The following is a 27,755-nucleotide window of genomic DNA, read 5'->3' as shown; positions in this document are numbered from 1 at the left end:
TAGCAAGAAGTATGATGGTGAACTATGCAGTTCCGATTCGTTTTGGGGGTGATGTAGTCCTTACAACAACCTTTTTGATCAACCAAATACCTTCTCATGTTCTTGGATTCACTACTCCGTTCAACCTCTATTTTCTTGAGGGGTAGATGTTCCACGTTCCTTTGAGGATATTTGGATGTGTATGCTGTTTGTATTCTTGGTCCTCATCGCTCCAAGTTGGACCCTACGGTGAAGAAGCATGTTTTCCTTGGGTAAGTAAGAAATCAAAAGGTTTTTTGTTGTTTTGATCTAGTTTCAGGGGATTGGGATGTCACCTTTTATGAATCCACATCTTTTTACTCAAGGAGTTCTTCTCAAGGGGAGTATTTGAGGGAAGGAAGTGAGCAATCTACACCACTTCCCATTCCAGCCCTATCGTTCATTCCAGTGTCTGACCCACTTGCTCCACCACCCACTTTGCTAGCTCCATTACGTCATTCCTCTCATTTTTTTTTACACAAGGAGGTTTATTCCACAACAGAGGAACCCACACTACTCCCTATCAGCTCATTAGAGATTCCAGGTCGATTTACATAGACCCAGGTATGCCTCTTGCTCCCTTTGATGGTTCAGTTACTATTGATACTATTACCCCTGTCCCTAACACCATTGCAGATGACCTAAACCTTCCTATTGCACTCTAAAAGGTTAAGAGAAAGTGTACAACCCATTGCATCTCATATCACATTTCCTACAATAGGCTATCTCCCTCCTACTGGGCCTTCCTTTCCTCCCTTGACTCTGTTTACCAAGAGTGTTAGTGAGGCTCTCTCCAAACTTGAGTGGAAGACAACAATGATGGAGGAAATGGAAGCATTGCTTAAAAATTAGACATGGGAGTTGGTGGATTTACCTAGTGGCAAGGGGACAGTTGGATGTAGATGGGCTTACACAATGAAGTACAGGGTTGATGGAAGTATAGAAAGGTAGAAGGCAAGGCTGGTTGCAAAAGGGTGCACTTAGAATTTCAGGATAGACTACTTGGAGACCTTTGCACTGGTGGCCAAGATGAGTTCAGTTCGGATCCTCTTATCCCTGGCAGATACCTGCAAGAGAGTCTTTTATATGCTTTTACTAGTAGCTGACTTACTAAGGGTATACTTGTCATTGTAGCCTTTTTTTGGATGAGTTTATAAGTTAATGAAAGGGATGGCTAGAATAGTTTTTTGGGTTTCTTTCATTCTTTTCTATTTCTCTCCTTTTCTCTTCTCTATAGAATTCTCTTTTCCTTTACTTTTCTTTCACATGTTACAAATCAGATTGGAGTTTTGCAATTTCTACTAAGAACGGACTTGTGACCTCTAAGGTTCCTAGGAATAGAGGTGGCTAGGACTAGAGAAAGAATTTATATTTGTCAAAGGAAGTATGCCTTGGACCTCTTGAAGGAGAGAGGGAAATTAGGTAGCAGGCCAATTGAGACCCCTATAGAACAAAACCATGGATTACAGGAAAAGGATGAGGACCTTTACCTAGACAAGGAAAGATATCGACGATTTTTGGGTAAACTTCTCTACCTATCTTTGACTAGACTTGATATTGCTTATGTTGTCCATATCGTTAGCCAATTTATGCATGCTCCATAAGTTATACACATGAAGGTAGTAGAAAGAATACTAAGGTACTTGAAGACATGTCCAAGAAAAGGATTGTTATTTAAGAAGCATGATAAACGAAATGTAGAAGTTTATACTGATGCTGATTGGGTTGGATCTCCTGGAGACTGGAGGTTTACAACTGGATATTGCACATTTATGGGTGGAAATCATGTAACCCAAAACAAACTGTGGTGGCTCGATCAAGTGTTGAAGTTGAATACCAGGCAATGGCACATGGAGTTGCCGAACTTCTTTGGATCGGGATACTCCTAAAGGAATTGGGAATCACTATGTCAACTCCCTTGAAGCTCTACTGTGACATCCAAGCTTTCATTTTAAGTGTTAATGGGCCCGGACTACCTATTGCTAATTGGGGGGGAGGGTAAAGTTGTAATCTTGTCTTATTGTTGCCTTAATATAAATATCAGTTTGAACTTTGAAGGGCTGGTTAGAAGCTGCCACCCTATTCTCACTCTCTCTTCTTCTTCTTCTTCATGAATCAGAATACAAACAAATCATCATCCTCCATGTCTTATCCCAACTATATAGGGATTTTACTGTTCTTTTAACATAATATGTGATATTATTTAAGCAGGAGGAACATCATTCCTGTTGCAGTCTACTTTTTTTGCTAGTAATCAGTAACAAATACCATGAAGATGATAAATTACAAAAGTAGATAAAATTATCACATTATAAAGGGAATATCATTTATGCTATGTTCATAACATCAGTTTCAAATACCTTGAAATTACTTTGTAATAGCAGTTCCAGGCACCCAAACTGTAAGGATGCTCTTGTACAATGTATCGTGCACAATCATATCCATGTGTTGGATTCCTGGTGTTGTATGCTACTTCTGCAGAATAGCAGAAATAATACTTATTTAACATATCTGGAGACATCCCATCATGTTTCTCTAATAAACAGAGTACAAATAGAGAATGTTTTCAAATTCCTTTTAGAAGACAATTTTCCAAATGAAACTCAATTCAACTCAGCCTTAATCCCAAGTCCCAACTATTTGGGGTTGACCAGATTTCCTAGATAAAACAAAAATATATTTCAAATTGACACTTAATAAAAAGTAATTTCCATATCCATAAAAATGTAAAGGCCATTACCCAATGTTGGTCCTGGCTATCTGGGGTCAGAGGAGGGGTAGACTGGAATACAGACCTAACTGACACTGTTTTGCACAAGTGGCCACTCTCAGAATTCAATCCTCAATCTCATGATTATCATCCCAAGCTTCTACCACTATAACAAGTAATAACGCCATTCCATATCCTAATAGGTAAATAGAACAAAACTATTTACGTCTAAGTTCAAAACTTACGAGCCCCAAGTGAACGAAGCTCCTCCTTCTTCTCAATGGATAGCATGTTGTATGCTAATTTCAAGGTGTGGTTGATGATCTCTAGTGCCTCCCAATATCTTCGCAAGGTTGCTAATGCCTTACAAAGCTATCAAAAACATTCAATGAAGCACAGAAATTAGTCGGACTAATGGAAAAGCTGAAACACTAAGGTAAGACACAAAGTCAGTTGAATAATTACAAGTTCAAACTAGTCAAAGCATTAGTATGATCAATTCCTCAATTCACAACTAAATAAAAAAAATGCCAAATGTTAAAAGATTATACAAAAAATCCAAAACGAGAATAAAAAAACAACAATAATACTGACATCTACAATAAGCCGATAATGCTCCTCATCCCTCAAGAGTTTCGGCAACGGTGGCTCTCTTAATGCTTGCTGCTGAAGAAATCAAGGAAATCACAAAAACATGCATTGCATCAATAAATAACTTTTTAAAAAGTGAAACAGAAATGGTTTTGTGAATTATTGGATTACTGGGAATTCATCATCTGAATCATCACTCTGCCAATCCAGCCCAGCAGCCAGAATTGCAGCTTTCTTTTCCTCTTTCCGAGCTGCCTTTTTTTGGAGTGATTTCTTAGCTCTAGCAGCTTTTAACCTATAGAAACCATCACATATTTCAAAAGAGTAAATAATACATTAAAAAATATCACTGGAGAGCCTTAAAGCATAATATGACTGTAGCTAAACATAATAACAAGTATTCAAAATACATGGAAGGGAATAACAATAAACAGTGAGAAAACTATGAGAAATTTCAGTTATGTAAACATATTGTGCATCTCCATTTACCCAAGGATCAGAACAGAGGTATTTGACTGACAGGAGGTATAAAAATGCAATAAACACAAAATGCACAACAAGCTCTAAGGCATGAGAAAAGGGGTTTATGCCCTAATTTAGCTGTAAATAGTTGATAGATATCAAATTTATGAACTAAGTGGAATTTCCAACTGGAAGGTTCTACCATTGTACCAGGGCCTTGGGACCAAGAATCTGCAGAATTTCATATCACAATTTGTCTATAATATGGATGAATGAGGACAGGTTCCTTATGGCAACTTTACTTTTGAGGAAATCACAATGACAGGAGTCCCAACTCTGAAGATTAGGGAACTGAAGAAAGCATCTGTGCAGTTAGTGGGAGACACAGTTCCTTGGTTTAAAGGATTTCTAGAGGGAATAATCCATACGAAGAGGAATCTAGAATGGAATAATACTACAATGAAAGGGGAAAGGTACTATGTTGCACAGAGAATTAATGAAAGAGAGTCTTTCGCTGGAATTTATTAATACTTCAGTGAAGGGAAGAAGCAATTGGTTTACTTCCTTAAAGGAAGGAGAGCTACAAGGTGTTCTGTTTCAACAGTCTTCCAGGGTTACATACAAAAGGAGATGGACATGCAAGAACAAGAAGTAAGCAAAGAATGAAGAAGCTTCAGAGAGAATGATAAAGAAGAGAAGGGGGTTGACACAGACATGTCCATGGTGTGTAACACAGTAAGACTGAAAATAGTGCTAAATGGTGTGAAGGTTAGGTGGAAACAGAGAATTCTCACCAAAGCAAAGAAAGAGGTAAATGAATGGGACAAGGTTGCAAAATTATTAGGAACTCCACCCAAAAAGGAACTTTGGTGATAACACCCTTTGATCAAAACAATTATCAAAAGAAAAAAAAACACCCTTTGATCAGAAGAAGCCCATATTGGACATCACAGCAAGGGCTGTGGAGTCAACAGCAGGTCTACTGTTAATAACCAGGTGATGTCAAGCATGTAAATGGAAGTTATTTCATTCCAGTGAGAGTGCTGAAGTGAAACTTTTTGGTCTTCCATTTCACCTATGGTCAGTGGAAATCTTGGGGAAGATTTCTATGATGTGTGGACGTGAAACTTGAACACATATGCAGACAGTATGCTGTTCAATGTCTAGTTAGCCTTGTCTGCGCTAAATATAACAAGATAACAATTGGAAGTTGCACCCTCATTTGGTCCCAGCCAGGTTCAAGAAGGCAGGTGGTAGAAGGGAAGTGCTATGGGTTTTACTACTATAGAACGAGTAGCTACTAGTCCTCTCTGCCTATTTTTCCATATCTAGTGATGAAGTCTTTCGCTGCTGCTAAAGCTGAGATTGATAAGTATAGCAGATCAAGGTTCAAAATTTAGATATGCATCGGGCCATATCAGCCGATACGTATCATATCAGGGGCTTCCCGATACGCTCCTACAGGGGGTGTTTCGGAGTAGACAGGCCTTAACCCGACCCCTCTGAACCAGGTTTAAAAAAACTAAAAAAATAGGGGAGTGAGCCCTGATACAGTCCAATATGCCCCTACTGACGTATTGGGCTGTATCGATATTTTGAACCTTGTAGCAGATATATTTCAGAGATTGAGAATGGTATTGCATGCTTTCGTCCTGCTTTGGCATCCATAGCCATATCATCTACTACATCAACTACTCAGACTTCTGCTTATAGATTTAGGTGCATTTCTTGGATTATAGATTCAGATGCATGAGATCACATACTAGTATTGCCTCCCTATTTTACACTTATTCTTTGCCATCAGATAGGGGTAAAGTTTCCACTCATTCTCTCAACACTATTGATTCCAAGTCTCAACTGAACAGGAGCTTGGAAATTCCTCTTCTTCTCTACTAGCAGTCACCTCTCTTCTTTTCACTTGGAACACTGTTTCTCTAGTAGGTTATAACGGATTACAGCTGTCAACCTTGCAATATGTGCTTTGGAGGTCCAGGTCCACCTCTTCCAAACCTCCCCTTAACTCTGCCACCTACACCACCTCCATGACCATGGGTATACCCCCATTTCTGCCTCTTCCTCAAAGTCCACAACCAGCAACTCAACTTCCACATCCTCCTCCTACTACAGCTAATGTAGATCTATCAGAGGTAGTAACCGTCTCCATAGATACTATAGCAAGACTACACAAACGAAAAAAAAAAACTCTGGATGAACTCCCCACCATTTTAGTGTGAACAGGTTCATCTAATCTCTATGCAAAAGGAAATCATTCAACATTACGATGTTACCTCTGCTGCTGCTGTACTCTTAACATCATGTGTCAATGATTGGTATATATTAAGCTCATTACGAAGGTTTCTCAAACTAATATCATACTCCTCAATGCTCCAATTACCCTGCAGTAATGTAAAATACTCCTGGAAGAGTTGAACCCTCTTAATGTTATCTTCACCAGATTACAGCCTTTGAACATGATCACATATCTGCATTCCTGTGTCCAGAAACATGAGATAACACTTATTCTAGGATCCATACCATTCCACAGCCATTATCTTGCTCCCATTCACAATACCTAGTCGAGCCAACTACAGGCTTCTCATTTTTCAAGTTCCAGAATTTATCTTTGGCCATTATAAGTACTCTATGAACTTTTAACAGATCACAGCTGTCAAATTCACAATATGTGCACTTTTGAGGTCCAAGTCCACCTCTTCCACAACTTCCCTTGACTCTTCACCTACAACTCCACGACCAATGGGTAAACCCAATCTGTTTCTGCCTCTTCCTCTAAGGCTATGTTTGGGAGTGCTTAAAAATAAGAGCTTATTTGGGCCAGGACCACACCATTAAGCACTTATTGGTGTTTGGGAAATAAGCCCAAAATAAGTGCTTATTTTAAAAGTAAGCACACTTATTTTTTATGCCCAAATTTCCAGGGTTTTTTAAGTGCTTATACAATGAGCACTTAATTCAGTTTTTTTCTGTCAGAATTGTCCCGGTGACTTCTCGGACCAGAACGGTGACATGCTTCTTGAGAATCACCAGAATGGTGGCATCCAGCGACCAGAATGGTGGCATCCAGCTTGACGCTCCTTTGCATGTTTTCGTCTTTGATAGCCTCGAGATGGCCAGGACGAAATCCGAATTTCACCCCACCCCACTCCACAAAATATAAAAAAAAGGAAAATAGCTGGGTTGAATATACAATCCCAAAACTGGCTGAGAGGCTTTTAGATCAAATGAACCTGACAATAAAACCTCACTTCACCAAATGATCCTAGCCAGATCAGTATTCTTTGAATTCTCTCGTAAACGAACTTTCCATTGAGGCTTCCGTGCTGGCAGAATTAGTGGTCTATGTGAGACTGGTTCAGTTGTGATTTCAATGGGTGCGATTTCAACAAAATCAGTGGTCTTCGGCTTCGGCTTCCAGTGGATTTCCGTTGTCTCTTATTCTGTCACTTTGTCTAACCAAAACAGTTAGAGGCGATCCGATTCGGAAACATCGTTGCTGAATAGACCAGCTGCTCTTCACTTCACAGGTAAAATTCCAGACTGCAAGAAGCAGCCCTTGAGGTTTTCTTCTCTCCTTCATTATTATATGGTTAATCCCTTTTTGTTTAGGCATATTTATTTGTCCCTGCTTCTGGTCTATTTTGGGTTTAATAGCTTTTGCATTTCTTTAAGATTTTTTTTATTAAGCCAAGTATGCGATGTGAAATTTCAGCCATGGGGATTCTCTGCAGCTCTAATTTTCCATTTCATTCGGAATTTTTGCAGGAAAAGATTGGAAGAGCAGGAGACTTCAGGAATGCAGAAACCTTCTCTTTCATTTCTTGCTCCAGTTCTCCACGGCTCCAGCACTCTTATACTGACTCCTGCCAACTACCAATATCCCCAGTTGAAGAAAGGAGAGGGACGTAAAAACAAAGACATAAAAGCACTTGAAAAAGTGCTTGCTTAAGTACTTATTGGAGAAAAAGACCACCAAATGCCCAATATTAAATAAGTGCTTGTTTTTTAAAATAAGCACTTGAAAAAGATGGGTCCCAAATGCAAATAAGTGCTTATTCAAATAAGCACTTATTTTTAACATAAGCACTCCCAAACATGAACTAAGTCCATAATCAGCAACTCCATCTCCATATCCTCCTTCTGCAACAGCTAATGTACATCTATCATAGGTAGTAACTGCCTCCAATAGATCCCATAGTAACCCTCCACAAATGAGCAAAAACCTTGGGACGAGAGGGGAGATAAACTCCCCAGGATTTGAGCATAAACAGATTCATGCTCTGAACTCTATGCAAAAAGAAATCATTTCACATCAAGATGTTACCTCTGCTGCTGCTGTACTCAAACATCAACTAGAGTTTAACCCTATGAATCTTATCTTCCAGATTACAGATTTTGAACATGATCACATATCTCCATTGCTGTTTCCAGAAACATGAGATTTAACACTTATTTTAGGCTCCATACCATTCCACATACATGCCATATTTTGGGCATTCACTATACCTGATTGAGCCAACTACATGCTTCTTATTTTTCAAGTAATCATGAGAGGCCATTATGTTCAGTCTTTTATCATTACTATCACATAAAAATGCTGCCTGACTTCTTCACTTGACACACTATACAATCAGCACTCTTAAATGAAAAGGAAACAAATGATGAGAAACAAACTAGATCACAACAGAATAACTGCTGTCAACCTTTCTTCTGAAATGTACTATGGACACAATTTCAGCAACATAAATCTGAATCTTGTCCTAACTTCCACATACAGAAGTCAACTTACTTTTATGCCAGTCTTGCATTACTAATATTACAAGGAGGGTTGGCTGATACTAATGTTCCATCATTTGGTCTGTTATTGTTTTGCCCAAACAATGGCATAAAATGAAAAGAAAATAAAATCCATCATTAAAAAGATTGCCACTGTACATCTCTAGGGAGGTGGAAGGAACAAGTAATTCATTGCTTTTTGTCCCAACACATGCATATAGAATCATTAGTACTTATCATCCCAGAACATTTTTGAAGGAAACAGAGGTTTAATTGTAGATTAATGCAATATAATTAGGTGAAAGAAATACTCACAAATCAGACGTAGATGCAATTGGTCTAAATCCACAAAATACATTATCAGGTTGATGATCATTCAATACTTTGGCTCGTTCAAATAGAATACTTCTTGAGAGCCTTTTCCTTATTCTAACCTATTTTACAAGTAACAATAGTTAGAGGAAAACAGCAACCAGAAACTTTGGAAATAAATATTTTGAGAATACATATAGGAGGACCACACAAAAGTTTCTGGAATTCATTCCACCAATTCTATAAAATTAGAAGCCTAAATTTTAAGTGAAGACAGTAATATAATACATGACGTGATGCCATAATAAATATCAGAACAGGTCTGCTAGTTGGATTGTTTAGTGGACAGCTGAATGACCATGGAAGCCTCCACTTGGAAAATTAGTTTGTGACCTAAGATGGCCCCACATAACTCTTATTATCCACTATTAATAGGTAAAAATTGAGCCCGAATCCACTTTCCACATTGTTTGAATAAAGCCTTCTTTTTTTTGAGAAGTTTAATTTTACTACAGTGGAACCTTCAACAGCTAATTTATAAAAACACAAATAAATGATGGTGCTTAGGGATGGTATGGATTAGTGGATTGAATATATGGCCTATCCAGATGAAATAAAGGATTAGGTGAACTTCTCGATACATTTTAGGAACTAAAGTTACCAAGTCTAAACATGGCATTGTTATATTACAACTTACAAGGAAAATATGTACTTGCTTCTTGAAGTGAATAGGCAAATGGGAGTTAAACCAGCAAATGGACCAATTTATGAGAATGTTATGTACCAGAAACTTTACACACGATTCTCAGACTCACAGCAGAATTCACACAACTCGAACATCAACAAAAGAAACTGGTATTCGTTCAGAAGAAAAGAAGAACATTAACAGTTTGTCGGTTCTTCGAGAAACCGCCAGCTCTCCCAATCACTCACAGTATTCTTCACTCAACAAAAAGCATGCCTTCCCCCATCCCCCAAAGCCCCCTCTTATACTCTTCTCACAGCATAACTGATTCCCTGTATAAATGCCCAGCCGGCCAAGTTATAAATGTCCACACTCTTCTTATTCCTAACTGACATAGCTATAAATGCCTCAAGACTCTCCTTATTCCCTCCAGCTATAATTGCTCCCATGTTCAATTATTTCCCCCCTTGGCCGAAAGCTGACCTTTCCTCTTCCTGGCATACGTAAAGTTAATTGGGGGCCTATCATTACCTGCCGCCCAAAGTCTAACCTTGTCCTCAAGGTTAAAATGAGGAAATTGGTCCCGAAGTAAGTCAAAAGGCTTCCACCAGTAACTCCAGGCATAGTGGATGGATGCACCCCTCGAACGGCCGCAGGTTCGACCATCATCTCCATATCAACCGACAGAGTGGAAGGAATCACGGGAGAAGAGATATGATTGCCAATCGCCTTCTTGAGTTGCGAGAGATGAAAAACTGGGTGAATCCTTGCATCAGGAGGAAGTTGAAGTTTATAAGCAACAACGCCAATTCTTTCCACCATAGCAAATGGTCCATAAAAACGAGGAGCAAGCTTTTCATTGACTCGGCGAGCTAGAGACTGCTGGCGATAAGGTCGCACTTGCACATACACCAAATCCCCAACATCAAAATTTACATCATGTCGGTTCGCATCAGTCGAGTCTTTCACCTTTTGTTGTGCACGGTGTAGATGAGCACGCAGCTCCCTAAGTATAGCATCTCACTGAAGTAGAACAGTTTCAACATCAGCATTAGCCATAGAGCCAAGCTCATAGCGGATTAATGGTGGAGGATCACGCCCATAAACCACCTTGAAAGATGTCATGCCAGCGGCAGTGTGAAAAGAGGTATTATAGCTGTATTTTGCCCGCGATAACCAAGAAGACTAGCGGGAGGGGGAATCAGCCACAAAGCATCGCAAATAAGTCTCTAAACAGCGATTAACCACCTCCGACTATCCATCCGTCTGAGGATGGTAAGCTGAACTACGACGCAATTCTGAACCTTGCAAGGTAAAAAGCTCGCACCAAAAGAAACTCATAGACTTTATCACGATCAGACACAATTGATCAGGGGATGCCATGTAAATGGACTATGTTGTGTAAGAAGGCTTGAGCAACCGTGAGAGCTGAGAAAGGATAATCGAGAGGAATAAAATGGGCATACTTGGAGAGACGATCGACCACCACCATAATTGTATCAAATCCCTTCGACTTAGGAAGAGCCTCAATAAAGTCCATAGCAATATCCTCCCAGATCTGTTTAGGAACGGGTAAAGTTTGTAAAAGGCCAGCAGGAGACATGGCTTCATATTTACTGCGTTGACACACATCACAGGCCTGCACAAACTCCTGAACAGAATGCTTTATCCCTTGCCAGTAAAATTCAGTTGCTATTTGCCAATATGTCCAGCAGATACCTGCGTGACCTCCCACAACGCCAGAATGAAACTCTTTAAGAGGGGGATAAATGGGGAAGAAGCTGGCAGAACCAATTTACCATGATAACGAAGGTGATCTCCAACTAAAGAGTGGGCAGGATAGGCAGCCGGATCATGCGGTATGGTATGCTTAATGTTGGCCAGGAAAGGATCAACATCAACTTGCTCCTTAAGGTCATCAAAATCAAGAAAAATAGGGACTGTAAGAGAATTTAAGTGCATTTCAGCAGGAACTCTGGAGAGAGCGTCAACCACGGTATTATCGGTACCTGGTTTGTACTGAATCTCAAAATCATAATTCATAAGCTTAAGGAGCCACTTATGATGCTTACCTTCGACAACCCGTTGCTCCAATAGATACTTAAGACTACGCTGGTCGGTACGAACAATAAAGTGTCTTCCAAGAAGATAGGGGCGCCATTTTTTAATGGCAAAGACAAAAGCCATTAATTCACGCTCGTAGAAAGATTTTGACTGTGCAGACGGGCTAAGCTTGTGGCTGTAAAAAGCTATACATCAATTATTCTGCATTAATACCGCACTGAGACCCACATCGGATGCATCTATCTCGATCAAGAAGGGCTGGGAAAAATCCGGAAGGGCCAACACAGGTACGGTCATCGTAGCCCGTTTCAACTCCTTAAATGCATTCTCAGCTTCCGCATTCCATGCGAAGGCATCCTTTTTAAGCTGCTGCGTCAATGGCCATGCTGTTTTACTGTAGTTACGCAAAAAACGACAATAATAGCATGTAAGTCCCAGAAAATCGTGAAGAGCTTTAAGTGAAGATGGTTGGGGCCAATCAACCATGGCCTGGATTTTAGAAGGATTAGTAGAAACACCAGCCGCACTAATAATATGACCTAGGCATTCAATGCTAGGCTGAGCAAAGATACATTTCTTTGAGTTGGCAAAGAGACGGTGGACGCGCAACACAGAGAAGACCTGTCGAAGATGATCCAAATGGGTAGCTTCAGAAGCACTGTAAACCAAAATATCATAAAAAAATACCAGCATAAAGCGACGGAGGTAATCATGGAAGACAGTATTCATTAATGACAGGAAAGTCGAGGGCGCATTGGTGAGACCGAAGGGCATGACAAGGAATTCGTAATGGCCCTCGTGGGTGCGAAATGCAGTCTTGGGAATATCCTCACTACGGACCCAAATCTGATGGTAGCCCGATTTAAGATCAATTTTGCTGAAAATAGAAGCACCATGAAGCTCATCGAGAATTTCTTTGATAACCGGAATGGGGAACTTATCCAGAACTGTAGCACGGTTAAGGGCTCTGTAATCCACACAAAAACGCCAACTTCCGTCTTTTTTCTTGACTAATAGGACCAGGCTCGAGTAGGGGCTTGTACTTGGCTGAATAATACCCGCAGCCATCATCTCAGAGACAAGGCGTTCAATTTCATCTTTCTGGAACTGAGCATATCTGCAAGGATGAACAGAGATAGGGGAAGTGCCCTCCTGCAAGACAATAGTATGCCCCGTAGCCCGAGTAGGGGGTAAGCCTGTAGGCATATAAAAAACATCTTTGAACTCATCCAGTAAAGTGGAAATTGGCAGGGATGTGGGCAAAACAGAGTTCAACGAAGAATCCACCACCTGCAATTGTTTTAGTTCCAACAAAACCCCTTGTCCCTCATGTTGTAAGCTACACATCATGGCATGCAAAGATACTTGAGAAGAACAGAGACATGTTACCCCAATTCATCACTGAGTCCCGAGGGATGCTAACCAAGGAAAACCAAGAATGACATTTGTAGAGCCCAACTTTAAAGGAAAGAAATCAGCAATGACATCCAATTCGGGTAAGTTGAGACAAACCTGATGGCAGACTCCAGAAGTTCTCACCTCATCGCCATTCCCCATCTGAACTCCAAACTCGTGTGTAGGAATGCGGGGTAATTTCAATTCTTCCACTAAAGCTTCGGAGATAAAATTGTGGGATGTGTTTGCTAAAATAGGGTTGTCGAATGAGAGTAGAAGAGGAAGAAGAAGAGGAACAGGAATGAAATGGGCGGCAGTAATCTCTTCGGCCAGCCCTAATCTATTATATATAAAGGCATTACATAATGTTACATGAATGGACAAGACTGCCCCTGATTACTGATGGGACACCTAGTCGAAATAAACATTAAGTAAGATTAGGCCCAGTAACAAGGCCCACTAACTAATGACTTAAGACCCAACAAAAGGTAAACATACAAACTAAGACAGTCGAACCAACACTCCCCCTCAAGCTAAGCATGGATGTCAATCATGTTTAGCTTGCCAAGTAAGTCCACGAATTTCACTGTAGCTAGCCCTTTATTCAGAACATCTGCAATCTGCATCTTGGAGGGAGTATAAGGAATGCAAAGTTCTCCTGAGACAATTCTTTCTCTAACAAAGTGACGGTCTATCTCAATATATTTTGTTCTATCATGTTGCACTGGGTTATTTGCAATGTTGATGGCTGCCTTATTGTCATAGTACAACTTGAGAGGGCACTCAATCTTTATTCCAAGTTCACCAAGCAGGATCTTCAGCCATAAGAGTTCAGCAACACCATGAGCCATAGCTCGGTACTCAGCCTCTGCACTAGATCTTGCAACCACATTCTGTTTTTTACTCCTCCATGTAACTAAATTTCCTCCAACAAAGGTACAGTACCCAGAGGTAGACTTCCTGTCCCCAACAGAGCCAGCCCAATCTGCATCAGTATATCCTTCAACTTCAATTTTACTGTTTTTTCTGAACAAAATCCCTTTCCCTGGGCAAGACTTCAAATATCTGAGGATCCTTTCCACAGCTTTCATGTGAGGGATCTTAGGAGTGTGCATGAACTGACTGACAACATGTACAGCATGAGCAATGTTAGGGCGAGTAAGGGATAGGTAAATCAACTTCCCCACCATCTTTTGGTATCTTTCCTTATCAGGGTAGTCCTCTCCTACTGACACCTGTAGACCATGATTCTGTTTTATTGGAGTATCGGCTGGCCTACACCCCATCATGCCTATCTCTTGAAGAAGATCAAGGATGTATTTCCGCTGACATATATAGATGCCATCTTTGGATCTTGCAACTTCAATCCCAAGAAAGTACCTCAGTTGGCCCAGATCTTTGATCTCAAATTCAACAACCAAAAACTCGTTTAGTCTTTTAATCTCTTCCTGATCATTCCCTGTAATTACCATATCATCCACATAGACAATAAGTGCCGTAAGTTTGCCATTTCTCTTCCTTATGAATAGGGTATGATCTGCTCCACTTTCAGTGTAACCCCCTTTCTTCATGACTCCACATAGCTTCTCAAACCAAGCTCGAGGGGACTACTTAAGGCCGTAAAGGGCCTTTCTCAGTCTACATACCTTCTTGCCAAAGACATAACCTGGTGGAGGATCCATGAACACCTCTTCATGCAGGTCGCCATTCAAGAAAGCATTCTTCACATCCAACTGATGTAGCTCCCATGAGAAATTTGCAGCTAAAGATAATAGAACTCGGATTGTGTTGAGTTTTGCCATCGGAGCAAAAGTTTCTTTGTAGTCAATCCCTTCTTTTTGAGTAAACCCTTTTGCTACCAGTCTAGCCTTGTACCTCTCAATGGACCCATCCTCCCTGTGCTTCACAGTGAACACCCACTTGCATCCAACAGTGCCTTTCCCTTCTGGTAGATCCACTAATTCCCAAGTCCTTGCTTTCATTAAGGCTTTCATTTCTTCATCCATAGCCTCTTTCCATTTTGGGTAAGATACTGCCTCAGTATATCTGGTAGGAACATGCACGGAAGATAGAGCAGACACAAAAGAACAATAACGAGGAGACAATTGTGAGTAAGACACAAAATCAGCAAATGGCGTATTTGATAGTACAAGAACGAGTAGACTTACGAAGGGCAATAGGAAGATCTAAGTTAGAGGAACTGATAGGATTACCTTGAGTTTCTGAGACAGGTTGATCCGAGTCCAATTGGTCGTTGTCATGAGTTAGAGGACCCTTCTTCCTTTTGTTGTAGGTGATTCTGATATCTCTTTGCATCTTCCCGGAGTCTTCAGTAATATTTGCAACATCACTAGTAGTAGATGGTACAATGGGAGCCTCACTAGATTCACCCGGGATACCACAACTAGGTGGATCAAGAGGAGAAGATGGAAGACCTGAGGTCAAGAGAGGTACAAAGAATGGGGAAATAGAAGAATCCTCTTCCATCCCACTAGTCTCCCCCTGAAGAGGATTCTGGGAAGATTGAAAATAGGATTGAGACTCAAAAAATACCACATCCTTTGTGACATATTTTTTCTTGTTGACTGGATCATAACACTTGTATCCCTTTTGAGTAGGGGAGTACCCCAAAAAGATTCTCTTTGTAGCCCTAGGATCCAATTTGGTCTTCTTCGGATCCTTGACATGTATAAAGCATACACAACCAAAGAGTCTCGGTGGAAGAGAAAAGTCAGGAAGATGGGGGCAAAGAACAGAGAAAGGAGTTTTCATCCCCAATACCTTGGATTGCATTCGATTTATCAGATATGATGCAGTAAGGATTGCTTGAGACCAATAGCTTTTAGGAACTTTGTGCTGAAATAGTAAGGCTCGAGCAGTCTCCAATAGGTGCCTGTTCTTGCGCTCAACAACCCCATTCTGTTGGGGGGTACTAGCACAATTTGACCTTCGTACCAAATTGTGTTTCAATCATTTTGCAAAATGTCATGGTTACCTGCGGCACTTCCTCTCGTGCCTTTAATAAGTATATCCATGTGCATCGAGAATAGTGATCAATAAAGCTGATAAAATATCGAAAGCCATCAACAGAAATAATGGGAGAAGGACCCCAAACATTAGAGTGGACTAAGTCAAAAGAAGCTCGAATTTCATTACTTGAAGTTGGATAAATAGTTCTACATTGCTTTGATAGTTGACAGACTTCACAAACTAACTCTTGACTTGAAACACTTTTGAATAGTTCTAGAAACAACACTTCTAAGGATGAAAAAGGTAAATGACCTAGCCTAGCATGCCATAGATGTAACTAGCTATTGACTCCACATTGGACTGACTACACGTAGCAGATGTTTGCAAGGCCGAACTGATGTCTGCATTAAGGTAGTAAAGACCTCCACACTCATGACCGCTCCCAATCGTTCTCTTCGTCAAACTGTCCTGAAAGACACAGTGAGTAGGAAAAAAGGTTATGCTACAATTCAAATTTTTGGTAAGCTTGGAAACAGATAAGAGATTTGAAGAAAGATTGGGAACATGCAAGACAGATTTTAGTGAGAGGTGCTTGCTTAGGTCAACCACTCCCTTCCCAGAGATGGTAGAGAGAGAACCATCAACAGCCCTCATTTTATCTTGGCCAGACATTAAATGATAGGAAGAAAATAGAGAAGACATGTGTGTCATGTGGTCAGTTGCACCAGAATCAATAATCCAAGAGGCAGGATCAATAGAACTAGTAGCACTAAAGGCAGAGACAATACCTGATCTGGCAAGGGAGGAGGATGGAAGAGAATTGGTCCTTAGACGGGCTAGGGCCCGACTAAGTACCTCTACCTCATCAGCAGTAAAACCCAAGGACTCGGTTCGAGGGGAATTAGAAGAGGAAATAACTGTAGATGTGTGTTTTGAACCATCATCATTTTGACCCATAGCCAAATTCACACTTGCAGATTGACCCTTCTGATGCTTCTTATCTTTCCTCAATGCAACTGGCTTCAGATGCGGATGGAGAACCCAACAGGTCTCTTTCACATGCCTTTCCCCTCCACAGTGGGTGCACTTCAGATGTCTCTTGTCAGAATACCTGTTTCCCCTTTGATTTGCAGAGATTAGGGTCAAATGCTCTACAGGTTGTTCAACTAGTTTTGTTTGAATATCAACCTGCGTCTCTTTTCTTCTCACCTCTTCATTCCTCACAAGGTAGTAGACATGATGTAAGTCTGGCATTTCATCCCTTCCCAGAATTTGGGATCTTATGCTCTCATATATAGGATCTAGGCCAGCAAGAAACTTAAATGCTCTACCCTCTTCAATTTGTTTGTCATGCTTCTCTTTGTCTCTAGCACTCTCCCAGTCAATGATAAGGTGGTGATCTAACTCTTCCTATAGTCCTTCTAGTGTAGCAAAATATGTTGCAACACTCATATCTCCTTGCCTCAAGGCAGCAATATCTTGATTCAATCTGTAAACTCTGGCATTATTCTTCTTCTGCCCATAGGTTTTAGAAACCTTTTCCCAAATCTTGGCAGTTGTGGAAAAATGTTGAACAGTCCTGGCTACTCTTGGAGTCATTGAGGCAAGTAGCCAAGACATAACTGTAGCATTCTCTTTGCGCCAAGTTCCATATTCAGCACTTCCCACTTCTGGTTCCTTCTTCTGCCCATCTAAGTAACCAGTGAGTTCACGGGATGTGATGAAAAGCATGGCTGAGACAGACCATTCCCTGAAGTTGTACTCATCCAACAACACACTTGTGATCTATATAGGCTATGCAGATTTGGATTCTCCAGATTAGGAGACCTCCCATAAGCCCTAACATCTCTAGAAGACACTTCCCCGGATATCGAAGACATCTTCTCTTACTTGTAAGCGTCAAGACTGTAACTCCAATGTATAGAGAACTGTTTCACACTTACGGAACTTGCTACACTGTAAACTCAGTCCTGAGAACCAGACACAGAGCTGAAACACTGCACACTGTGCCCAAATTACTGCTGTCACCGAGTACTACACTGTAACTTGCTGTGTTGGCTTCTACTGCGTGCTAAACACTGCTGCCGCAGGTTATAACTTCACCCACAAACAGTTCTAGGACTGCTGAAATCAGTCCTTCCGCCTAGATCTGTTCTACATAGATCTATCTTAGCCGAATGGCTACAGTCTGTTGTACTATGTCTATTAGGGCATCAGCCTCTGGGTCTAACTCCCCTTTGGCCCTACAACCAAGGGAAACCCTAGATGTAGGTCTAGCTGTGTTCTACGACCAACCCTAGAGTTTCTTTGCAGCAACCAACAAGAAGAATGGGAGAGTTACCTGCGAGTAGAAGAAGATGCGACTGCTGTAACCAGTCGTAAGATCAGTGCTCTGATACCATGTTTGCTGAAATAGGGCTGTCGAATGAGAGTAGAAGAAGAAGAAGAAGAGGAACAGAAATGAAATGGGCGGCAGTAATCTCTTCGGCCAGCCCTAATCTATTATATATAAAGGCATTACATAATGTTACATGAATGGACAAGACTGCCCCTGATTAGTGATGGGACACCTAGTCGAAATAAACATTAAGTAAGATTAGGCCCAGTAACAAGGCTCACTAACTAATGACTTAAGACCCAACAAAAGGTAAACATACAAACTAAGACAGCCGAACCAACAGGATGCATCCGAGTCTACCAATATGACCACCTCACGTTGACAAAATGCGTCCACATACCTTAAGAGAATTAGCCGCACACAAGCCTACAAGAGATGAAACACAAAGCACGGCTGAATCTGGAGCCGGAGCAATTTCAGTGTCCTTGAAATTGTTGTCCAAATTAGATGCATCAAAAGTAATTTCCTCCACATCATCTTGAACCCATAAAACCTGAAGTGATTTCTAAGCACAACGATGTCCCGGACTGTATTTCTCGTCGCAACGGAAGCATAGACCCTTCGCACGTTTCTGTTGCATCTCTTTATCGGTCATTTTTTTGAAAGCAGGTGGTGGGTAGGGACCGATGAAGGAGGAATCACGGCATGTGCAGGTCGGGTGACATCAGAAGTAGTCACTTGCGAAACCCGTGAATTAAAGTGAGTTCCAAAGGGGGATGTTGTAGGCCCACGAGGAAATAGACCTGATTGATAAGCCCATAAGGCTTGATTCTTCTCCTCAATTTTATGGGCCGCAACCATTTCCTGATCAACCCAACGGGTTCCATCTGTCAGAGTTTGGCTTGGATATCTGGGTGCAACCCATTAACAAAGGCTGCTTCAAGGACTGATTCCGGCAGGTCACGTAAGGGGGCGGAGAGCACCTCGAATTGGCGACGATATTCCTTAACAGTAGTGGATTGATGTAACGATAATAGCTGCTCCTGTAAATTTCCCTCCTGAGTCGATCGAAAACGTTCAAGGAGGAGCTCCTTGAATTCTGCCCAACTACGAAAAGGTCGCCGACCATCTTCCTAGTAATACCACGCCAATGCATCACCCTCTAAACAGACCACGACTGCATGCAGACGCTTCGCCGGAAGCAAGCCATTAATCTCAAAATAGCGCTCCGCGCGAAAAAGCCAGCCGTTTGGATTTTCCCCATAAAAAAATAGGTAACTCCAACTTCCGAGGAAGTTAATCAAAAGCATGTTCCGACACTAACATCAAAGAAGACGTCGAAAAAGGTGCACTCTTCCCTTTGTCAGCCACACGACTCGATGCGACTAAAGGAGGAGCAATGTCAGTCGTAGACAAAGGAGCTAAATAGGTTTGTTGCAGAAGCAACAGATCAAAACGTCTTACCAGATCTTGAACGCCTCCTTCCAGAGACGAGATCTTCGAAAGTCTAGCAGCTACCTTTTCTGGATCGAGTCGCTAAATCTCATTGCGTAAGCCATCCATCTCCACACGAAATTCAGAATGCAGAGAAGTCAAGCATTCTTCGAAACCCTTCACCTGCGATGCCACTTCCATAGTTGTCCCCATGGCCGAGGAAGGACGGGCTCTGATACCACTGTTATGTCCCAGAAACTTTACGCACGATTCTCAGACTCACAGCGGAATGCACACAACTCGAACATCAACAAAAGAAACTGGTATTCATTCAAAAGAAAAGAACATTAACAGTTGGTCGGTTCTTCGAGAGACCGCCAACTCTCCCAATCACTCACAATATTCTTCACTCAACAAAAAGCATGCCTTCCCCCATCCCCCAAAGCCCCCTCTTATACTCTTCGCACAACATAACTGATTCCCTCTATAAATGCCCAACCAGCCAAGTTATAAATGCCCACTCTTCTTATTCCTAACTGACATAGCTATAAATGCCTCAAGACTTTCCTTATTTCCTCCAGCTATAATTGCCCCCATGTTCAATTATTTCCCCCCTTGGCCGAAAGCTGACCTTTCCTCTTCCTGGCATATGTAAAGTTAATTGGGGGCCTATCAGAGAACCACAAGTTGACTACTACTGATGGAGAACCTCTAAAGGATAGAAGGATGTATGAAATGTTGGGTGGGATAGGTTGTTCCAAATCTCTTTTACCGGGAAATTCTCCCCCAAAGTATTAGACAGCATAAGGGCATTGCAAGAGGCACAAGTAAAAACACCATTGGGAGTACAAGACCAAACTGTAGTGTCCTCCACTGACTAGTCCAAAAAATCTAAACGAAGTTTATACAAAAGTTGAATAAGGGCTTCACTCTCACTATCCCTCAATCTCCTTCTATAACCAAATTCCCAATTTACCCCGAGTAGAAGATCAAGACTGTAATCAGTCTTGAATCCTAATAATAGGTTTTAGGTTTGCAAAACAGAAGAAAAGGAGGGAGAAAGGAGAGAGAATAGAAGAGAAACAAGAGAATACAAGTTGAAAGGAGGGACAAATTCTTACTGATCTGCCACCGCCACTCTCTTAATATTTATAGGTTATGTTTAGTACATAATGGAAAGGACACATCTTCCCTTGGTACTTGCATAATAAATAAAGTAAATAAAAGCAGAAATAAATAACAACTGAATTAACAAGCTGACTCAAACTGACACTACTACAACTGAAACAAATAACTACACTGCTGTCCTACGAACACAGTGGGGACCACTACAGTGGGGCCCACATCAGTGTTCTCTACACTCCCCCTCAAGTTGGGAGTAGATATCTATCATGCCCAACTTGGATAGGTCTGTCTCTAACTTCTTCCTTGCTACAGCCTTGGAGAGGATATCCGCGAGCTGCATATTAGATGTGATGTACGGAAGACACACTTCTTGTGATGTGACCCTTTCTCGCACAAAATGTCGATCAACTTCGATATGTTTAGTTCTGTCATGCTGCACTGGGTTGTGGGCTATATTAATAGCTGCCTGATTATCACAATACACCATTAAGGGCTTTTCATAGTCAATACCCAACTCTTCAAGTAGTGACCTCAGCCATAAGATTTCAGCCACTCCATTAAACATTGACCTGTATTCTGCATCAGCATTGGAGCGGGAAACAACACCCTGCTTCTTACTCCTCCAAGAGACAAGGATACCTCCCACCAGGGCACAATATCCAGAGGTAGACCTTCTATCATCAACACTTCCAGCCCAATCGGCATCTGTATAGACTTCCACCTTCATGTGACTATTGTTCTTGAGCAATATACCTCTACCTGGGCATCTCTTCAAGTATGCTAATATTCTTTCTGCCGCAAGAAGATGAGAAGCTCTAGGGGAGTGCATGTACTGGCTAACAACATTAACTGCATAGCTGATATCTGGCCGAGTGAGGCAGAGATATAGAAGCTTTCCAACCAATCGTTGGAACATAACTTTGTCTTCAAGACGCTCCCCACCCTCTGCACTAATCTTGTGATTTTGTTCGATGAGTGTATCAGCCGGCTTAACACCCAACTTTCCAGTTTCCACCAACAGATCTAAAACATATTTTCTCTGCTTGGATCTAGCAACCTCAATACCCAAAAAGTACCATAGTGCACCAAGATCTTTCACCTCAAACTCTTGATGAAGGAGCTGTTTAAGGGACTCAATCTCATGACTGTCATTTCCTGTCACCACAATATCATCAACATATACTGCTAGTAGTGTCAGAGAGGACTCCACCCTCTTGATGAATAGTGTATGATCTGACTGGGCTTGTACATAACCAAACCTTCCAAGGGCTAATCTGAACCTATCAAACCAGGCTCTAGGTGACTGCTTCAAACCATACAATGCCTTGTTCAGTCGGCAAACCTTCTTACCTATCTCTGTATCATAGAATCCAGGAGGCAACTGCATGTAAACCTCTTCTTGTAACTCTCCATTCAGAAAGGCATTTTTAACATCCATCTGAAACAGGGGCCAGGAATGATTTGCTGCAAGGGATAAAAAAACTCGAATAGTGGTCATCTTGGCTACTGGGGCAAAGGTCTCCAAGTAGTCTATACCATAAGTCTGAGTAAACCCCTTTGCAACCAGCCGGGCTTTGTACCTTTCAATAGAGTCATCAGCATTATGCTTCACAGTGAACACCCATCTGCATCCCACCGGTTTCTTTCCTTTTGGTGGGTCAACCAGTGCCCAAGTATTATTCTTCAACAGGGCATCCATTTCGACTTGCATTGCATCTTTCCATTCTGGAACTGATAAGGCTTCTTGCACTGTTCTTGGAATAGGGACATCGGCAATGGAAGTGAGATAGGACCAGTAAGATGGTGATAGACGATCATAGGATAAGAACTATGAGATGTTGTGAGCTGTAGAAGTGGTGCAATGTCGTTTCCCTTTGCGAATGGCAATAGGGAGATCAAGGTCATCCACAGGAGGGGAAGTGGCAACAGTGGGAGGTATCTCAGTAGGCTCTGGATCTGAAGCCACAGAAGGAACTGGAGCTGGCCGGGACTGTTGAAGACTAGGATCAACCTGCCTGCATCGCTTGTGATAGACTCTCAACTTCGGCTCCCTCTGACCACCCTCACCACTACAACCTTCAGTATCCAATAGAATAGGTAAAGGAACAGCCCCACTTCTACCAGCCCCACTTCCACTCTCACTGCTCTCCCCCTGAGGAAGGAAACTCAAAACAGCCCCACTCTCACTGCACTCCCCCTGAGGAGAAACCCTAGGATAATAGGGTGTCTCCTCAAAGAATGTGACATCCATGGAGACAAACCGTTTCCCTGAAACCGAATCATAGCAGCAATAACCCTTTTGAGTTTGTGCATAACCAAGGAAAATGCATTTGGAGGCCTTAGGTCCAAACTTGGAATGATGAGGCCCGAGAAGCTGAACGAAACAAGTACAGCCAAAGGTTTTAAGGGGAACAATGAACAACTCCTCGTCTGGGTATAGAAGGGAAAAGGGGGTTCTCATATCAAGGACCCGGGAAGGAACTCGATTAATGAGATAAACTGCCGTGAGGATAGCATCACCCCAGAAGCGAATAGGTACATTGGAGGTAAACATAATGCTTCTAGCCACCTCCAAGATATGCCTATTCTTCCTTTCGGCAACGCCGTTCTACTGTGGTGTATAAGGGCAAGTGCCCTAGTGAATAACTCCATGGCTAAGAAGGTAGGAGGTCAATGGCTGAGCAAAGTATTCATTTGCATTATCAGATCTAATGACTTTGATTTTGGTCCCAAACTGAGTGAGAACCATTTGATGGAAGTTTTGGGTCAGAGCAGGAACCTCATCTCGAGAACGCATAAGATAGACCCAAGAAAACCGGGCATGGTCATCAACAAACAGTAGAAAATATTTGTACCCACCCATAGAAGAGATATGATATGGCCCCCAAACATCAGTATGCACAATATCAAAAGAGGAATTACTCCTTTTATTACTTAAAGAATAAGAGGTTCTACAATGTTTGGCAAACTCACAACTCTCACACCTCAACTTTGATAACTCAACATACTCAAATAAAGCAAGAAACAGACTCTTCAAACACTTAAAAGACAGATGACCTAATCGGTTATGCTAAAGCATAACTAAACTCACAGACTGGGAAACAAAAGACTTCTTATCCACTGACTCCTCCCGACGAGAACTCTCTCCAAGCAGATAGATCCCGTTCATCTCACGGCCAATCCCAATCACCTTCCTCATCTCCAAATCCTGAAAAACACATCGGTCAGGGAAAAAGGTTACTAAACAGTTCATGTGTTTGGTAATACTACTAACTGAAAGCAGGTTAGTATCAAGCTTAGGAACATGCAAGACAGAAGATAAAGAGATAGTATCCGATAGCTTGATGTCCACCTTGCTCGAAATGGGAACGAGAGCCATCAGCAATGGATACTCTATCTCGGCCAGAGGACAAGTGATAAGAAGTAAACAAAGATGGCAAGCTAGTCATATGGTCAGATGCACCTGAATCTATTACCCAGTAGTGATCAGTATTACCTGGAGCTGAAGCATGGTAAGCTGAGGCTCGAGTACCTGAATGTGCAAATGCAGATGTGGCAGGAGCTGATGGTGACTGAGATGGTTGAGCTGAACTCCCAACTTCCTTTTCCAAATGTATGAGGGCAGCCCGAACGGCAGCTAAAGTCTCTAGGGATGTGCCTGATGAGGATGTTGAATAGTGTTCATTGCCATATGAGCATTACCCTTCTTATTTCTTAGTTTTGCTGGGACCAAGTGAGGATGTAGCTTCCAACAAGTATCTTTTGTGTGCTTGGGTTTCTTGCAACGTTCACATACCAGACCCCGTTTATCTTCCTTCTTCCGGTCCCTTTCTGAGTCACCCTCTGGCTTGGGTTTAATAACTGTCAAGGCTGGGAAGGAGGGCTGAGGCTGCATCATGACTTTCCTCCTGGTCTCTTCACTATGCACCAGGGAGTATGCTTGAGAGAGGGTCACACTATCTCTTGTCAATATCTGTTGTCGCACAATGTCATATTCTGAATTCAAACCATCCAAAAACTCAAATACCCTATTCGTCTCGACTTGCTTTCTGTGAGTCTGTGCATCTTTGGGACTCTCCCACTCAAGGGTCTCTAGATGGTCAATCTCATGCCACAAGGATTTCAAGGTAGAGAAATAGACAGAAACTGGCTTCTCTCCTTGTTTAAAGTTGTTCACCTCACACTTCAGTTCATAGGCTTTGGCAACATTAAGGGGTTGGGAATAGGTTTCTTTCACAACATCCCATATCTCTTTGGCTGTCTTTGCCCACAAATAATTTCGGCTGATATGTGGCTGCATAGAATTACACAACCATGCCATAACCAAATAGTTCTCTTGAACCCACTTGGTGTATGTGGGGTCCTCCTTGGAAGGCTCTTTCACATCTCCCAAGAGGTAACCCAGTTTTCCCCTTCCTCCAATAGCCATCATGGTTGATTGCGCCCACTCCAAATAATTTGACCCATCAAATCTCATAGTTGTAATCTGAAACCCGGTTTCAGATACACTACCATAACTGTGGTTTCCAAAACTACTTTCTACCTGACCCTTAAACTCCATCTTTGATCAAGATTCAGTGGCTACAAACTGTTAGAGCAACTATACCTGAAATCTGATCCGAAACCAATACAAATCTGATCTGATCTGAAATCTGATCTGATTCAATCTGAAACCAACTCAAATCTGATCTGAAATCAATTGCCTATCACAGTATATGCAAGAAATCAACTCAAATCTGATCTGAAATCAATCGGCATGCACAATACCAGGCAACCTACCAATCTGAGATGCTATTTTCTGAAATCACTACTGTGGGGCCCACTGCTATGAGAGCAAAATTAGGGTTTCAATTGTAGGTCTGAAGTAGGTGCTCAGTTGCACTCTCCAAGCAGTCCGCACAAGTGGGACTTGTCGTAGGGTAATATGAAACCCTAAAACTAATCACCTTTGAAGAGGGGGGGTCGGCCCAACAGTCAAACCCTAGAAACAACTTAAACATAGTTCGGCAAGCCAAACCCTAGAACAAACTTGAACACAGTTCGACCCCTCTTTCTAGATAGGTCCAACCTATCTCAACTGATTGCAGTCTATGAAACTCAGTAAAGAAAACTTACTTATGTACTTCGGTTTACTGTCTTCTAGGGTTACCTGAACCCTAACCTTCCCTACCTCTTCCTAATTACCAACTCTCTGCAAGCCGCGGCAAGTCTTCAACTGCTGCGAACCTCTCCTGGTAATCTCCAAGATTCAGCCACCGAAAAACTTCTTCAAAGCTTCCAGCCCTAGCTAGTCCTCATGTGGTCGGCTGGACTAGACACACATGAGAAGCCCTAGATAGGCTCTGATACCAAGTAGAAGATCAGACTGTAATCAGTCTTGAATCCTAATAGGTTTTAGGTTTGCAAAACAGAAGAAAAGGAAGGAGAAAGGAGAGAGTAAACCTAAAACACAGTGGGGACCACTGTAGTAGTGTCAGTAGTGTAGTAGTGTCAGTTTGGTTAGCTATTTAAGAAGAGAAACAAGAGAACACAAGAAAAGGAAGATCAAGACTGTATTAGTGTCAGTTTGGTTAGCTATTCAAACCTTCTCATTTCTCAAAGACCCCCTATAGGACCAAGTCATTGTCTCTTGTTTTTTCAGCCACCCAATATCATCTTCGAATGACCGAAGTTAACAAGTGTTCAATGTTCAATTCTTTAGCAATCTTCGCTCCTGGTAGCATTGCTTAGACTTCCACGTTAACTGAGTCCCCCACTCCAATAGGGCCAGAGAATAAGGCAACAATTTGATTCTCAGAATTTCTGAAAATTCCCCCAATGCTAAATGGCCCTCCATTGCCTAGACTACTACCACCAATGTTTAGCTTGATGACACTTTCTTCAGGATGCCTCCACTGCACCGCGTTAAAAGTTCTAGCATTTCTTTCCTCCCAAATGATTCATACCAAAGCATCCCTTGTGCACCTCCACAAGACTCTACATCTTTTCTTCAGTCACCTGAAGGTAATAGGGTCAAAAAGACTACTTATCTATATTGGCACTATCCACCTGCAACCAAAAAGACCAAAAAGCTTCTGCAAAGACCTACAACAAAAGGGAACGAGTTTAGTAAATGGTAGCAGTTTTTTTCATTGACTTTACAGAGGATACACCAGTTAGGGCGAGATACTAAGTCAATGTCTTTTTTTGCAAGTTGCCCAATGTGTTTAGTTTTCCAAGAGACACTTCCCAACAAAGAGCTCCCACCTTAGGAGGAATGGCTTTTGACCATATATCCTTACTAGGTAAAGGTTTAGTATCAATGACCGAGCACAAATAGAGAAGAAGGAAGCACAAGAAAACAATCCCAACAGGTTCGGGGTCCAAATGCAAGTATCTGGCTTAGACAGGTCCAAGTAAACAGGATCAAGAGTTTTAACGAGCAAATTACAGCTGAAACCAAAGTCTAAGAAAAAGAAACAAAACTCTAAATAGGTTCACTTTTAAAAAGAGGGAATACAAGGAAGGAAAACAGTCCTTGATGGTAGAGTCACCAATCCAAACATCCTCCCAAAACAGAACCCTATCTCCAGTACATTCATCATACCTGGTCAAGCTTAAGAATTGGGGAAAAACACTATGTATAGCCTTCTTCAGAGAGTTCAATGTAGCCTATTGAGATATATAGGCATCTCAATTATTGTTGAGATTAGTGTTTTAAAAGTGCAAGGGGGAATTTGCACCCGAGGCATGTGCCTTTTGGAGAGGCACAAAAATAGAAAAAAATGTGAGAAAATTCAAAAAATACAAACTTAAAATTTCAAAAAAATGTTTTTAAAAACCTATTATCTAAAATTAAAACACATAAATATAACATGTAA

The 27,755-nt window shown here is 41.6% G+C and overlaps 1 protein-coding gene across 10 annotated transcripts in view; it reads right to left on the bottom strand.

The window, feature by feature from the left end:
• LOC148852988 (tetratricopeptide repeat (TPR)-containing protein) overlaps positions 1-27,755 on the bottom strand; it is a 144,392-nt gene that overhangs the window by 14,190 nt on the left and 102,447 nt on the right. For 3 of the 10 annotated variants that reach the window (XM_088944757.1, XM_088944759.1, XM_088944760.1), the window contains exons 11-16: positions 23,987-24,103; positions 8,888-9,006; positions 3,491-3,614; positions 3,323-3,394; positions 2,974-3,100; positions 2,379-2,493 (exon numbers count right to left, since the gene is read on the bottom strand). In XM_088944757.1, coding sequence (XP_088800883.1) covers positions 2,379-2,493; positions 2,974-3,100; positions 3,323-3,394; positions 3,491-3,614; positions 8,888-9,006; positions 23,987-24,103 — 674 coding nt within the window. The remainder of the gene's footprint in view (positions 1-2,378; positions 2,494-2,973; positions 3,101-3,322; positions 3,395-3,490; positions 3,615-8,887; positions 9,007-23,986; positions 24,104-27,755) is intronic. The other 7 variants (XM_088944761.1, XM_088944764.1, XM_088944766.1 and 4 more) reach the window with 3 other exon arrangements.

Source organism: Nelumbo lutea, chromosome 5 (genome assembly GCF_056320005.1).
Source record: "Nelumbo lutea isolate HS-2025 chromosome 5, American lotus-T2T, whole genome shotgun sequence".
Taxonomy (NCBI): domain Eukaryota; kingdom Viridiplantae; phylum Streptophyta; class Magnoliopsida; order Proteales; family Nelumbonaceae; genus Nelumbo; species Nelumbo lutea.
The sequence above is the reverse complement of the archived record's forward strand: the minus strand, read 5'-3'. Positions and strand labels throughout refer to the sequence as shown.